General features: G+C 28.5%; 2 protein-coding genes across 2 annotated transcripts; one reads left to right on the plus strand and one right to left on the minus strand.

Moving 5' to 3' along the window:
- Positions 1-516: 516 nt before the first annotated feature.
- LOC122522440 (centrosomal protein of 290 kDa) lies at positions 517-8,764 on the minus strand. The gene is given in 29 exon segments (XM_043643545.1): positions 517-622; positions 624-823; positions 899-1,103; positions 1,168-1,334; positions 1,408-1,803; positions 1,880-2,027; positions 2,131-2,182; positions 2,185-2,353; positions 2,432-2,630; positions 2,740-3,037; positions 3,040-3,660; positions 3,663-3,723; positions 3,807-4,104; positions 4,168-4,819; positions 4,822-5,501; positions 5,567-5,732; positions 5,949-6,213; positions 6,343-6,484; positions 6,557-6,605; positions 6,608-6,746; positions 6,828-6,910; positions 6,913-6,959; positions 7,047-7,285; positions 7,374-7,510; positions 7,606-7,741; positions 7,812-7,898; positions 7,975-8,021; positions 8,095-8,179; positions 8,309-8,764. Coding segments are annotated over 29 exon segments (6,009 nt in total). The 5' UTR covers positions 8,489-8,764; the 3' UTR covers positions 517-561.
- A 1,806-nt stretch (positions 8,765-10,570) lies between these two features.
- On the plus strand, positions 10,571-11,816 carry LOC122522482 (2,3-dehydroadipyl-CoA hydratase-like). Its single transcript, XM_043643655.1, is given in 4 exon segments — positions 10,571-10,840; positions 10,914-11,164; positions 11,244-11,562; positions 11,565-11,816. Coding segments are annotated over 4 exon segments (930 nt in total). The 5' UTR covers positions 10,571-10,731; the 3' UTR covers position 11,816.
- The last annotated feature ends 5,220 nt before the right edge of the window (positions 11,817-17,036 follow it).

A 17,036-nucleotide genomic window follows, 5' to 3' on the forward strand; every position in this document is an offset into this window, starting at 1 on the left:
TCTAACGTATATATGAGATTATTATTAATCAACGATCTCTTAGATGGAATGAATATATACTTCTTTGTTAGTTACATTTATTAACGCGCATAGAAGAAACATATTTCGTGCGCGTGTTACAATCTAGTCACGTGTGTTCCACGACAACCCCATGAATGAAGTTCTTAACTTAAACTATTAATTTGCTTATGCAAGTTGCTCGTAAAATGCTCGTAAGTTAAATTCTTAAGATGTATGTATTTACATTCGCCAGCGTGCGTCTTCACGCATAAATATATAAATATTCACATGATTATATATACATATTGTATTATTTATATCTAAATATACACGTTTTAAAACGTATTATATATAAAATAAATAATTAATCAAGAAAAATATCATTATATATACATATTGTATTATTTATATCGATATACACGTTTTAAAACGTATTATAGTAAAAATAAATATTAATCAAGAAAATATCATCACTGTGTAAATTAAAAAATCATATTATTTTCATTCCAAAACACTGTTATTATAAGCGAATTGAATTTATTTTATTATCTTTTTGAAAACTCAATTTACGCGTTGACGAAGAGTCTTTTCGTTTATGGCTGCCTTCGTAACAATTGTTTTTTTCCAAGAGCTCTGATTTATGAATCAATTGCTGTTTCAAGATATTTATCTCGCTATTGTCATCTCTTTTGCGCGCTATCTCCAACATTGTTATTCTTTGTTCGGCAAGTTGTAAATCTGTTTCTAAGTCTATCACTTTCTTTTGAGATTCCTCGTACAATTTCTCGTAAAGATTTTTATTCTCGTTATAAACTTTTTTTCCCTATTAACAATTTTTTTCGATAAATTCCTAAATATATGCATATAATATTTTTTTTCTCTGTTTTCTTGTACGTACTTGAAGAGGTACAAAATAAGTTTTTTTCGAATTAAATCTCAGTTTCTTGTTCTCAACTTGTAACTTTTCAATGATTCTTTTTAACGAGAAGATTGTTTTCTCTAATTCTGAAACAGGTTTTTTAGAATTTAATTCCTGATGGTCCTTGTTCAATGATTTAGGGCTGGAATCCGATGATTTTTCTACTTTCAACAATTCAATGTATCTGTGATATAAAAGTAAATAATTAATATTGCTATAACCATGAAACTAACAGTAAAATATTTCACCTCTCGAGATGGTCAACTTTTTCTCGCAGATGTGGCATATCCGCTCTAGCCTTTGCTATTTCTAATCGTAATTCGAAATTCTCGCTTTCCAATTTAAGATTAGCTCGTTCTAGAGCATCTCTGGTCATCTCTAGTTTTTGCAGTTTTTCTACTACGTACTCGTTGCCCTAATGAAAACTTAATTTTATTCTAAATTCTTATTACACAATCATTAAAAATTTACTAAGAATGGAGAACCACCTTTGTAACAACTTCTAATGAAGCTATGCAATTCTTCTGCTTATCTATTTTCGTTAATAATTCATGATTATTTTTCTTTTTCAATCGTTCGGTCAATTCACTGATACGTTCTCTCAATGTTTGACATTCTTTCTGTAAATCGATGATGAGACTTTGATGTGCAGCTGAGATCGGTCTACTCGGTAAATCATTCAGCACCTGTGGAATCTCCTCTTTGATTTTATTCCTTAAAAACCATTTTTCACGTTCCATGCAAGAAACCAGCGCTCGTAATTTTTCGTAGTTCGAATTTAATTTGATGTACTCATTCGTTTTCTCTTTTAACTTTTCTTGCAGTTTTTCTGCAATTTGTTGCCACTTCTTTTGCTTTTCCCATAACGAGAGTTCCTCTGCTGTCTACAAAGAAAAGAAAATGATGAAAAAAATATTTTTTAAAAATTATAAATATTTTTTAATTTATTTTAAATTGTACCTTTACTTTTCTAGTTTCTTGGGCCAAGTATTTCCTTTCTAATTGAGTCCGCATTTTTTCTAATTCTTCCTCCAACGATTTGACCTTCCTTTCCAATTGCATCTCGCGCTGAGACGTTTTTTTCTCTTGCGTTTTTACCGCCATATATCTGTTATATATACAAAAAAAAGCAGGATGTCATAAATTAATCGATTAATTTGTTATATCTTATGAATTGATCGCTCATTACGTATTGAAAATTATCACGATACCCCCGACTGACTCGTTGTTTCAGTTCAGCGATCTCATGCTTATACATCTTTCTTTTTCCATTAAAGATTGTAATTGTTTACGCAAAAGATCCATTTGATTCTGTGATTGAGATTGATCACATTGAGTAGTAGGAACAATTTCGTGGATTCTAAGTTCGTCACGATGATCGATCACACGTGCTGGTAGTGATCGATTCATGGCTCCCAACAGTTCGATTTCATTCTACATAAAATAAACTAAATTAAATATATTCTTAAGCAAAATGAAAAGAAAAAATAGTTAAAGAAAACTTAACGATACCTGCAATTGTTGACAATTTAAACTGAGCTCGTATATTTTGTCATCTTTTTCTTGCAATTCTTTCATAAAAGATATATTCCCTTTTGTATGAATAACACGATTTTCTGATAATCGTTGTCTCAGGATATCAGCTTCTGATTGCCATTTGGTAATCTCATTACGATAACTTTCAAGTTCTGTATTATGCTGCTCCTCAAGTCTACTCTTGAAAATATGAATAATTCGTATTACGAATAAGCTATTAGTATATTAGACTATATTAGTAACATCACTAGATCATTGATATATTAATATCATTGATTTCCTACCTTTCTCTAATACAATCAATATGTTTAAGTCTCTCTTCTGCCAATCGATGCCAACGACCACTCAATTCTTTCGTAATATGCAAATCAGCTTCCAAAGTATTTATTCTTTCTCTCAATCTTGTGATTTCTTCCTCTCGTACTACACTGTAAGCAGTAACAGATTTTTCAACCTCTTCTTCTTCATTAAGTTCCATTATAATATCTTTTTCCCTCTCCTCAACTTTAACTTCACTTTGCATTGTTTGGATTTTATCCTGTAAATCTTTGATTTCTTTTTGCAAACAACTCGAAGATTCATATATTCTTCTCTTTCTTCCTTCATAAGATTCTGGTATCTCACTATTGTCTCTTCCTTTTGTGCCACAATTTTTTGTAAACTGTTCACTGTAGATTTCAATGCCAATTTGTCACTACAATCCATACTCGATATATGAACTTCAAGTTTAGGTTCTTCAACATTAACTTCCTTTTGTAACAGTTGAAATTCCTTTTCTTGAATTTTTTTATTAAGAGCATCTATTTTTACTTGATAATCTGACAATTGTGATTCGTATTTGACTATAATTTCTGAACGATCTGCTACGAGTTTCAATGCATTGGTTAAACGTTCGTTCAGTTGATCCATTGAATTATCATTTTCCTCTGTATTATTGCCTACTTCACGAACAGATTTGTTTTCTCGAGTATCCACGATATTTGTTTGTTTATTCAAACAACAATAGTAAGGTTCAGTTTGAATCTCTATTGAATTGAGTTCTATCGAAACTTGAGCGAAAACAGACCGCGTTTTTATCAAATCAGATTGAATTTCTTTCAGTTGCACATCAGTAAATATTTGTTGCTTTCCTTGATGAGTCCAAGTCTTTTGCATGTTAATTATTTCGTTTTCCATATTTGTAATTATCGATTCATATTTATACTTTTGTCATTAGCCATTTGCAATTCATTATCCAAATGAGATATTTTTCGTTTTTGTTTCAAATCCTAATAAAATAATCAAATGTAATTGATTTTTTCTATACTAATTTTTATTATAAATAATAATCGTAAGAAAAGAAAGAACATACATTTAATACGTATTGAGAATGTTCTGCAAATTGTTGCAAAATATCTTGCATACTCTCACCGCCAATTTGTTGCTCCAATATATCTTTCAAACGTTCGACTATCTCTAACCGATTTGTTAATGTTTCCTGTTGAGAAATCACTCGATTACTATACTCCTTTGCTTTCTTCATTTCCATATCTAATTCTATTCGATCTTTTTTTAATTTCTTAGCTGTAGAAGCTACTCTTTCGAGAGCACTTAAAGAAGAAGATCCTGCATATTGACTTTGTAAAAAATCTATTATGTCGATGTAAATTCTGTAACAATATAATATTTTTTAAATTTCTAAAAAATATCTAATTTTTCTACAATTTAATTACCTGCAACGATCGTCGCATTGTTTTCTACAATACTGCATGTTGGCTCTCATTTTATCAGAGTGTATCATCAATTTTTCATGTTCATCTTGCAAATAAGATATTTCACTTTCAAGTTGTGACTTTCGTGCATTTAATTCCATTTCAGTACTTTTCTTATTAGCTAATTCAAAATTAAGTCTCGATATCGTAGCCTTGTCTTCGCTAACCGCTTGCAAATCCAGAATCTGATGTCTCAAATTATCTAACTCTAATGTTTTTAAAGAATTTACCATGTACTGCAATTTACTCTCTTCTTCAGCAACTTCGAGCTTTCTTTTCAAAGTATCATTGTCGATTCTCAAAGTTTCTACATCGTTCAGCAATTCTGATTCATCTATATTTTTTTCTTGATAATTTTGTAAGGAAATAATTTTAGATAATTTTGTATGAACATCGATTAATTGTTCTTGTAATTCACTATTCATGGTCGTGATTTCTTTAACTTTGGCTTCACATTTTGTCAATTGACTTTGAGATATTTCATGAAGTTTGGTCATATGATCAGCGCGCTGTCTTTCCATTAATTCTTTTGTTTTGTAATCTTTTAATTTTTGAACTATATCATTTATATCTTCTTTAGAAATCTCTTCCTTAAATAAATCTAATAATTGAGATTTTCTTTTTTCGCTAAATTTAATTCGTCTTTTAATAATTCAATTTCATTTGTATCTTCGAAAATCGTATCTTTTTCAAGAATAAAACGATATCTTATATTTAATTCTTCGTATTTTTCTTTAAGATCGCTATAATCTGTAATACTTACAGAATTAGATAAATTACTTTGCAGTCTTATTGTCTCGCACTCTAATATTTTATTATGCTTACTAGCATCAGTCAATGCTTTTTTAAAAGAACTTTCTTTTTCGATAGTACTTTTCTGATAATTATATGTTTTTATAGATTCATTATTAAGAAGTTCTTGTAAAAGTACTATTTTTCTTTTAACTAGTAACAATTCACTAGCAACTTCTATATACTCTTTAGTTTTAATTGCAAAAGCTTTTTTTATTTCATCTTCATCACTTTCAAAAACCTCCAAATTTTTTTCATAAATTTCTAATTGAAGATTTAAACTATCTATCGTATCCTGCAAATCTTTCTTTTCTTGTATCAATGATTCCTTTTCTTTATCTCTTTTCTCTATTTCCCTTTGATGAATACTTTCCATATTTTTTATTTCCGAAATGTACATTATTTTGTCATTGTCAGAATCTTCGATATTCAATTTTTCTAAGACTATACCTTTGCTCAATGCCAAATCTTGCAATATAGCATCCTTTCTATTAAGCTCTTTTCTATAAATTATTTTTTACATACATACATGATTCAAAATCTATATTAAAAACAATAAAAAAATTACCTCATTTGTTTAAGTTGAGATCTTAATTCCGCATTACTACCTTGTATAACATTTAAATTTTCTTGCAATCTCATAGCAGGATGATACCAACCAGCTAAATGTCTTACATCTAATGCTTCCAATAATCTTTCCAAAGTAAATGAATGCACTTCTACTAAACTTTTTCCTAGAATATAATTTCAATGATTCGTACTTCAAATATGAAATATTCTGTACTTTTATTTTAATATTAATATGATGCCTTCGTATATATACGATATATAATAGAAAAGAAAAATTAAAAAAAGAAAAGCTAATAAAAAAGAAACTATAATACGTGAAAAAATAATTGAATAGTGCGTAATGGCAATTATAATAAGATTATAACATTATAAAAATTCACCATCTTGACTGCGTATACTGTCCAGAATTTCATGCATGCCTCTTCTAAGAGCTTCATTCTCTTCTACAACTAATTCCATTTCTTTTCTAAAATCTTTATCAGTTTTATGATATATCTTAACGGATTCAAAATCAACCACCTGATTTCCACCGGGTTCCAATAATTTAGTCGAATGCAAAAAGTCAGTACTGTTATCTATTGTATCACTTGAAAAATCTAATTTCTTTGTAGGTAAGCGCGATCTATTTGATTTTAGCAATCTTATCTATAAAAATTCAGGAATAAAATTCTATATTAATTTAATTTCTTAAATAATTGAATGTGTAGGATTATTGCCCCAGTGCATTAAAATTAAATGCATTAAGATATATCAAATATTTTTTGTAAGACTTACACTTGATTTCATTTCGAGATTTTCATCTATTAACATTTTATTCTGTTGAATAAGTTCTTGCATCCTTTTCTCTTCTTCTTCATGTTTTTTCAGAATATTATCTATGGAAATTGATTCGTCCTCTGGGATCCCTAATTTTTCTCTACAAAATTATAATAAACTTTATGTAATATCATTCTCGAAAAATGTTTATACACCAAACATATAAAAATACCTTAAAGCTAAAATTTCCATTTCTTGATAAGAGTTTAACATCTCTAACTATTAATTACATTAACAAGATCTTCAATATGTTCTTTTTTATGATTTAATTCACTTTTTAATTCCTTTATTTCATGTAATGCTTCTTTTAATCCCTGATTTCCATCCTCGTACTTCCTCAATATTGATAATATTTCACATAACTAAAAAAACGATAATTAAAAAGCTTAATGCAAATTTAATCAAATTTAATTTGCATAAAAGCAGATATAAAAACAACTAACTTCACTACTTTTTAATTTTAAATCCTCCTGTGCTTGATCTAATTTATTCTGTAAATTGAATATTTGATTATTTGCTTCTTGCATTTTTTTAATAACTCTTTTTGTTCTTTTCTCTTCTCTTCTTTTTGTAATCTGGACAAAGATAACAATATAACAATATAACAATTTTATAAATTTGTAAGATTTTCATATGATGATTTAAAAAGTAAATTTACATACTTTTTGGTATTTGCTTGTAACTTTTCTATAATTGCAGCCTCTTCATTTATTTCTACAATTGCTTCAGAAAGTTTACTCTGTAATTCAGCTATAATTTTATCACGGTTACTAATCTCTCCATTTAAATATACTATCTGCGATTTATTGTCTTCTTTAACCAATGTAACAGATTGCAATAAAGATTGTGATAAGTTATCTCTTAGACGCTTTATCTCTGCATTCTTTTCATCTAATAATTCCTAATTACATGAAATATATATAATAAATGTTTACATACATTACCTTATTTTTTACATTTAATAAAAATTATATCCAAAATTAATTTACCTTCCATTCTGCTATTCTAGAATCTATTGCTACTCCAAATTCATCTATTACTTTATCCCTATCCATTTGTTGACTAGTCAATTCTTCTATTTGATTAAACAAAGCAATATTTTCACGGTCCAAGTCTAATATTTTTTCTGAAAAATGATATATTCTTTTATAATAAATAAAAAATTGTAAATAAATTTACAAAAACTAGTCTAAATTGTCAATGAATTATCAATTTTGAAACCTTTATATTCAAGCACTTTTGATTGTGCAGAACTTAATTCATCAGTCATTTCGTTCATTCTCTTAGTTGCATCCTCCATCTCATCTTTCAACATTTCTAATCGTTCTTTCAAAATAGCATTTTCACTATCTAACCCCTAAAATATAAAATACATACAATAAAATTATATACTATTTTGTACATTTAATTTATCATATATTTTTTACCTCTAATTCATTCATCAATTTTTCTATTTTTTCATTTTTATCTTGTATTACAGTCTCATGATTAGCAATTTCAATAGTGTCAAGGGACTAAAAGAAAAATACTTGTTTAATTAATGTTCTTACAAATTAAAATGATTATAGAAGCATATCCTATGATTGTTACCTTAATAAAGCTTGTATCTTTGTACTGTAAATCAGATACGTTTTGGCCTATAATATTAAATTAAAATAAATTAACTTATAAAGTATAATAAAATTAGAACAAGTGTCAGAAATTTGTTACCTTTAATTTTCTGTTTAGAAAAATCTGGTTTTAAGGAAGATATAGTATCTTTTAACGCTCCGCATTCTATGAGTAAAGATTCTAGCTAATAAATACAAATTATATATTAAACATTAATTAACAGTAGAAATGTTTAGTATATATTCAAAATATAATAACAATGATCATAATATAAAATCATACTGATAATTATACAAAAATGAATATGACATACTTGATTATCTTTATATTGCAACATTTCTTGTGATATTCTCATAAGCGTTTGAAGATTTTGCATATCAGAAATTTCATCAATATTGCAACGCATTATCGTAGGACATAGATCCTCGATTTCTTCGTCTGTTAAAGATGACACATTTAAAGAAAATATTCGTTCCCAATTTGTTCGAACCATCTTTCTTTGCTATATTATTTAGTTAGAAAAATAATTTTATTTTAATTTTACGTCTACGAAGTTAAAAAACTTATGAACACACACAATACTTTGCAACACTTAGTAACCATGACAACGAAATAAAAACAAATCTCCCCGCCTTTTTGTATACAACATCATTTACAAGAACTCAGTCGGTAAAATTGAAGAGTCAATAATGTCAAAGAATACAGAAGTACATAGAAGCTCACAAGTACTTTTTTATCTATCCTTTATTATCTAATAGGCGATAGTATGTAAAATACTGTATTCTTTGAGCGCAAAAAAGTTGGCATACGAACACCAGAACTAAGAAAAATGAAGATATACATTTACATGCTAGCTATTTGCTAATTCGAAATCCATATGTTTAAAAATTTTTTATTAATTATTTAATTAGTTATTGATAATTAAATATTGGAAAATTTTATCCTCAGTAAAGCAACGTAGTTGGCCACAGAAGAAAAAAATGAATAAGTGCGCTAAGGTGCTAACAAAATGTTTATTTAAAATACATAACTTTTAACTTTATTAATTAATTATTTAATTATTCATTAATAATTAAAAATGTGGAAACGTCATGAAGAGGTTATATGTTACGCGCATGCGCAACCACAAATTCAAGGTGCATGCGCACTTTGAAAAAAGTAAAGTTGGTAAACCTGTAGGGGATATATTTAAAGTTGATTTCCAAAGTAACAACCATGGAGACTATACAAGGAATACGAACTCCATGTATACAAATGGGATATAAAAATAAGAGGGCGCCCATGTTCTATTTCTTTTTTATATTAGAACATACTCATCATATAGGTTAAAAGAAGTGTTCCTTTTTTTTAATAAACAATTTCTGACTATGTTTACCAGTTATCAATGATATACGTGTTTATTTAATCTTATAACATTTTTGAGACCATTATAAAAAGCAATCTATTATTAGTTAATATATAACAGTCTTTCTTAGTTATTTTTAAGACAGAATTAAAAACTATATTTTTGAAGTCATATAAGTATGTTTATTAAAAAAAAAGAAACACTTCTTTTAACCTATGATGAGTATGTTCTAATATAAAAAAGAAATAGAACATGGGCGCCTTCTTATTTTTATATCCCATTTGTATACATGGAGTTCGTATTCCTTGTATAGTCTCCATGGTTGTTACTTTGGAAATCAACTTTAAATATATCCCCTACAGGTATACCAACTTTATTTTTATTTTTTTCAAAGTGCGCATGCACCTTGAATTTGTGGTTGCGCATGCGTATAACATATAACTTCATCATGACGTTTCCACATTTTTAATTATTAATAATAATTAAATAATTAATTAATAAAGTTAAAAGTTATGTATTTTAAATAAACATTTTGTTAGCACTTTAGCGCACTTATTCATTTTTTTCTTCTGTGGCCAACTACGTTGCTTTACTGAGGATAAAATTTTCCAATATTTAATTATCAATAACTAATTAAATAATTAATAAAAAATTTTTAAACATATGGATTTCGAATTAGCAAATAGCTAGCATGTAAATGTATATCTTCATTTTTCTTAGTTCTGGTGGTCGTATGCCAACTTTTTTGCGCTTATTCTTTGATAGATTGTATCGTTCTTGAATTATACTGTTCTTTGATAGTATTGTACCATCATAGTGTTCTGTAGCGTGTTCGTCGGTATGCAATAATAATTAATTCACTAAGGAAAAATGTTATTAGAATATTTTTATATTTTTAACGTATCAAAAAGGATTTTACAAAAATATATATTATAAACTTAACAAATGTAATAAATAGAAAACGGAAGTAGTGATTAGAGTTCAGTCTTTTGTCGCTGCTAGTAAAACACGTGTGTCTCGCTCGGTGGTTGTAACGGAAGAGAGCGAATAGTAGCGGCTGTTCATATACTTGGTGCTTTCTTAATTCTTTGGTTTCGTCACTAGCGGCGTGACGGTAAGAGTGCCGGTGGCGCCAAGCTTTGGCGTGACGGCCACAGTTCAGTACCTACTATCGCCTTCTGGCGGTCAGGTTAGAAACTAAGATGAATCTGGTTAGAAAAAAAGTAGACTTTTGAGCTTCTATCTATTTCTGTAATCTTTGATAGTATCAAATCGTGCGTTTGATTAATCATTTGAGTGATATAAATTGTAATTTTGTAGTAAATATTTTAAAAAAATATAGATATATAATACAATTATTACAAATATAAGTAATACATTTACTATCAATAATGAATATTTTTAGAAGACTTTTTTTATTAAATAAATCTGTAAATAATGTGCCAAAATTTCTAACCTCTGAATCTTCAGCCAAAGCAGTCATCGAAAACGCAGAAAATGGTAAGATTTCGTAATTTCTACAAAAAATATATCTAATATATAAATAAATAAATAATGTTTAATTTTTGTTTAGAAAAAAATATTATCGTTAATAAAACCGGTAATATTACTTTGATCGCTATAAATAAGCCAGAAAAAAAAAATGCATTGAATACTGCAACAACAAAATTACTCTGCGAGGCATTGGACGAATTTGAAAAGGATGATAATGCTGCTGTAGGTGTACTGTATGGTATAGGAGGAAATTTCTGTGCAGGTTTCGATTTACATGAAATTGCAAATAGTGAAGGGAATGAAAATAAATTACCGCAATTTGGAGCACTGGTAAGTCGATACATTCCTTTATAAATATTTTATCTATACTATTCGAATGTATATAATTTTATTTAATTATTTAAAACAGGCTAGTAGAAATGAATTGACCAGTAAACCATTAGTGGCTTCGCTAAATGGATATGCGGCAGGTGTTGGATTAGAACTGGCATTAATGTGTGATGTACGAGTCATTGAAGAAACCGCAGTTATAGGATTTTTGAATAGACGTTTTGGAATACCTATTCTATGCGGAGGTACAGTTCGTTTACCAGCTATGATTGGATATGCTAGAGCTATGGATATGATTTTAACAGGAAAATCTATTACCGGAGAAGAAGCTTTCAATATTGGACTTGCTACTAAACTCACAACGTGTGGTACTGGTTTAGGTCAAGCAGTCAATTATGCAAATCTTTGGTAAAGTTCCCGCAACAGACTTTACTAGCAGATCGTACCTCTATGCACTATGCTACTTTTTTGGCTAAACAAATGGAGGAGGCATTGCAATTTGAAAAAGATAATGCTTCTCATCTTTTAATAGAAGAAGGTATAGAAGGAGCTAAAAAGTTCGTCGAAAAAGGCATAGGCAAACATGGAAAATTTCATAATCTCACTGAACAAGATGATACTATCAGAGAATTAGATAAAAATCTCTTATGAATATCAAACGCGTTAGATTTATTTATTCTTTTTTTTAATATTTCCAACAAAAATATTAAATCTTAAAATTCATTTAAAAATAAGTAACATTTGTAATAATTATTTTTGTATGTTTTCTTCTGGCGAATTCTTTTCAATATTTCCGTACATTTCTTTCCTGTTTTTATATTTAAAAGAGGTACTAACGTTGTAACTTCGTTATTAGTATGATCTATGTACAAAGTGTTACCATGAAACAATAGATAATTTTATCATACTTTAAAACTTACTTGCAAAAGTAACTACGAAATATGTGTTATTTGGTTGAAGAAGATGTAAACCTGAAGTGGAAAGTTCAGCTATAGATAAGTTCCTTAATTGACAATTAATTTCGTCGCAAAAATCGATTGTACCTAAGAATTTATATTCTTTAAGGATCTAGAAAATAATATTATCTAAGTCATCATTTAGAATATTAATTACACGCTTTATCCAATCGAACAACTTGTCGAACGTAATCTAATATAAGTCCAATAGAACAGTCAACGTTCACTAAGATTTCCTTGTCGGTAGATACTGTTTCAACGTCTTTATCATCATCATCATCATTTCTTTTGGAAACATATTCTAAAAAATTCCACTTTCATTAATAAAAAACCACCTGTACATTACCATAATAAATTACCATGATATTTCACTTTTATTATACTCATGTCGAATTTAGAATAAATCAACGATTGATACTTGCGAAGTTGTCGACGATATTTTAAAACTGCAATTGTTTAAGAGTAACTAAATTTAAAATGAGTTAAAACTAATTAAATTAAGTCAAAAAATGTTAAGCTAAAAAGAATGTATATATTAAAAATAAAGATAAAAATATTTTTAAAAATGATGTCATTTATAATCATTTAACTTTGAACATTTCCGATGCATTTCTACAAAAAATAATTTGTTAGATAATTTTATCTATGGTCTCTATTCATTTATCTGATAATTAACAATGTGTGTAATGTAAATAATTAAATTTTTAAATACAATTAAAAAGAAAAGATTTATAAAATGCACTAGAATATGCAGTCATTAACCAAGTAGTACTTGCGCTATATGATTTAGATTTTGATAGATTGCAAGTAATACCGACCTAGATCTTACCATATGGAGATTGCTGCATGTAAAAATCAATTGTGTTTAATGAACCTACCTAAAAGTAAAGATGTGGATCTTTCACTAAATATTTTACAAAATGTCTTTAAAAAGATCTACGTGACTATTTCGACATAATTACTTGATAAAATTATTACATATCATTTGTACATTCCCAAGCATATATAAAAAGCATATAAATTACTAAGATGCTATATTTACAATTAATTTATTTAATTATTAATAAAATCTATTTATAGATTTAAGAGGATGATAATCTAATTAGAAATTGTGAGAAAAAATATTGTATTAATTCATAGACAAATACAGTTTTATAATAAACATTGATTTCTGAATGAATCCAATATACTCACGCATTTTAAGTACCTTAATTACTGTATTAAAAGTATATAAATAAAATAAAATTAAAAAAAATAAAAAATAAACATTTATTTTTAATATTAGTATTTAAATTAGCTTTAAAAATAATAAAGCTTTAAAAACAGAATCCAAACTTAATAGTAATACAAATATAAGCCATGTCAAAACGTTAACAACTAAAGCATAAGGGCCCTAACATGTATTATACAAAAATAAAATATATATTCTTAATAATAAGTATTATTAATTATTAATATACTCAATAACCAATTTTTAAAATAGGGTATAAAATTAAATTATTTTTCTCCCTACACCCCCTAGAGCTTTAGTTTTAATTACTCATTTAGTTCATATCAAAATAGAATACCCAAAAAATAAAAAATATTATATATAAAATATTATATAATAATAGATTATAGAAATAAGCAGAATAGAATTACAAAGGTAATTTTTCTTTTGGCTGTTTTTGCCTGTCACAATTATTATTATAAAAATCAAATTATACATAGATCTAGTAAGATCTTTAAAATCTGAAACAAATACTTTCATTGATTAAACATATTATTAACAAACATATTCAAAATCTTTAGTACATCTCCACAAATATTTAAAGTTACACTTTTTATAGAATTTTAAATAATTATATTTTGTATTTAGCATTTATACGTGTGCCTTCAGAAATGCTATTATATATGTATTTTTTTTTTTTTATTAACTCCATAAATCTTTACAATTTGTCTGTAGACATTTGGTAAATTGTTATATAAGTGAAAAAAGATAGCACATGGACGGTTTCTCCAATGAGATAGCGTCACTATTGCCATTTATTTCATTTCGATTTAATTTTTTACTAGGTCTCCTGGGTGGATTCTTTTGAGTTGTAGTAATCATTGGCTAGCGGGTCTATATGCATATCAATTCTTCTTTTGTATCTACAGGTTGTCTTGGTTATTTCTTCTTCTATCATGGGAATATTTAAGTCCTTCCTTATCTATTCGTTATGGACGTATCATAGAGCATTCACGATTGTGCGTAGGGTTATAGATTGTTGAGCCTCGAGCTTGGCAATGTGACTTTTCGCTGCTATACCCCATAGCGGTATTCCATTAGTCCAGATTGGTTTTATTATTATTTTGTAAATTATTAGTTTGTTCTCTATGCTAAGTTTAGATTTTTTACCAGTTAGCCATCCATTATCTCCTTTTTAGACGAATTTGTTCAATTTTGGCATTTAAATGCTTTTTCCATGTTAGTTTGGAATCTAGATGTAGTCCCAAATACTTAACCGTCGTTATTTCCGGAATTTCTGTATTATATAGTTGTAGATTTGGTATTTTGTTTTTCCTCAGTGTAAACGTGATATGTTTACACTTGGTAGAGTTTACCTTGATCTTCCTATTATGTAACCATTCTTCGAGAGAGTTGATTTGGTTTTGTAACAATTGAATTGCTTGTTGCGGGTCCTTGTTTATGGTAAGCATTGCTGTGTCATCTGTAAATGTTAAGACTGTACAGTTTGCTTTTATTGGTATGTCTGCTGTATAGAGGATGTAGAGAATTGGTCCGAGGATGCTTCTCTGCGGAACCTCAGCTTTGATTATTATTGATATTACACCAGATTTGATGTTCGAATGAGTGTCTTTTATTTTTACGTAGAATGTTCTGTCAGAAAGATAAGATTTTAGGAGTTTGTAATACGAGTGTGGAAAGTGTTTATTGATTGTTTGTAATAATCCGTTTTTTATCTGCTTTATCGAAAGCTTTTTTTACATCTATGAAGATGGTGGAACAGTACTCTTTATTTTCTAAAGCTGTGCTTATCGCATTAGTTAGTCTGTGTACTTGTTCAATGATAGAGTGTTTGTTTCGGAATCCAAATTGATGGTCAGGAATCAGGTTTTTGTCAAAAATTATTCGTTTCATTCTTTTGTATATTATGTTTTCCAGCAATTTAGATAGTAATGGTAAGAGCGATATCGGTCTATAAGAGCTTACATCATGCGGATCTTTATAAGGTTTAGGGAGCATTATAATTTCCGCGAGTTTCCAAGTACTCGGGAAGTGATGGACACGTAATATTGCGTTAAATAATATTGTTAGCATCCTAATTGCTTTAGGTGGCAGTTCTTTTAGTATTCTACCTTTTATTAGATCGTAACCTCGTGCCTTTCTTATTTTGATTTGTGATATTAGCATTCTAATTTCTTCGGCTGTTGTGCTCTTAATGTTTTCATGAGATTGTGTTTTGCTTCCGAAGTCGTTTACGTTAGTGCTGTGTATGTTTGGATATTGAAGTTGGCTGCTATGAATATGTTTTCTAGGTTTGTTGCAAAGGTTTCGGCTTGTTTTTCTGTGCTTTTCGTCCATGAGCCATCAAAATTTCGTATGGCTGGTATTGATTTTACTGGTCTTTTGAATCTTTTTGTTGTTTTCCAGAGAGAGTAATTTGTATCTTTCGATTATAGGTATCTTTCGATTTCTGCATTGTTGTGATCCCGTATGCTATGCTTAACATTTTTAGTTAATTTGTTTAGTAGTCTTTTATTACTCTTTGTTTTATTTTTCTGCCACCTAGCTTTAGCTTGCTTTTTTAATTTTATTTTATGCAAAATAATGCTAGGATATGACGGGAATTTTCAGGGTAAAACATTTTGAGATGCAGACGCCCACGCTGCTTCTTGTATAGCATCTGTTAAATTATTAATTACTTTTTCTATTTGAGAAGAGGTCTTGAGCGGAATATTAAAGTTCAATTTGGATTCTAAGATTTCTTTAAAGATCATCCAGTTTGTACTTCCATTGCACAGAGTTGGTGATTTTTTATATAGGATAGGTTTGTTCTGGTATGTGATTATTATGGGTGAATGGTCAGAGCTAAGTTCAAGAAATGATTCAATTTTAAAGTGAAGTAGATTTAAGCCTTTTAGGATGACGAAGTCTAGTAATTCGGGAATTTTGTTATAAGCTGAGGGCCAGTAGGTTGGTTCGCCTGTCATGAGGATGTCTAAATCTGTGTTAATTATGTATAAATCTAGTGTTTTACCTCGTGGTGAAGTTATTTTTGATCCTTAATTTGAATGCTTGGCGTTGAAGTCGCCAGCTGCTATAAATTTATTATCTAATGACTTGAAAAAATTGTTCCATTGATCGGTTGAAATTTTGAATCTTGGTGGTTCATAAATAGCAGAGAGTTGATGTGAATTACCCTGAGTTCTTAAGGTAATTGTGGTGGCTTGAAAGTAATCGTGGGCTGTAATACTGTGTAGATGATGTTTGATCTAGTTCTTAATAATTATGGTAGTTCCACCATGCGTTTTACCTGAAGGATATTTTGTGTCATACATGGTATAGTATGGAATATTTACATAGTTTCTATCTGTGAGATAAGTTTCAGAAACGAGTAAAATGTCTATGTCGTGCGAGTATATGAATGCTTTGATTTCTTAAATTCGTTGTTGTAATCCGTTGCTGTTCCAAACTGCTATTTTTATTTGTGTATCCATTATTTATTGTTAAGTAGCGTATTTGTTAATAGTTGTAGTATTGTGGTAATTTGTTGCGTTTGTTGTTTTAGAATAGAATGTTGCTCCATTAACATTTCAGTTATGATTTCGGTGTTTTTAATTGATTGTTTCAATAATTCTTTAATGTCCAATGTCTCCTCCGTGTTTAAGTCTTTTGTATTTGAATGTGCTCGTTTAGTCACTTCGGCGTC

This window comes from Polistes fuscatus, unplaced genomic scaffold, assembly GCF_010416935.1.
Source record: "Polistes fuscatus isolate 324 unplaced genomic scaffold, CU_Pfus_HIC Scaffold5, whole genome shotgun sequence".
In the NCBI taxonomy this organism is placed as follows: Eukaryota; Metazoa; Arthropoda; class Insecta; order Hymenoptera; family Vespidae; genus Polistes; species Polistes fuscatus.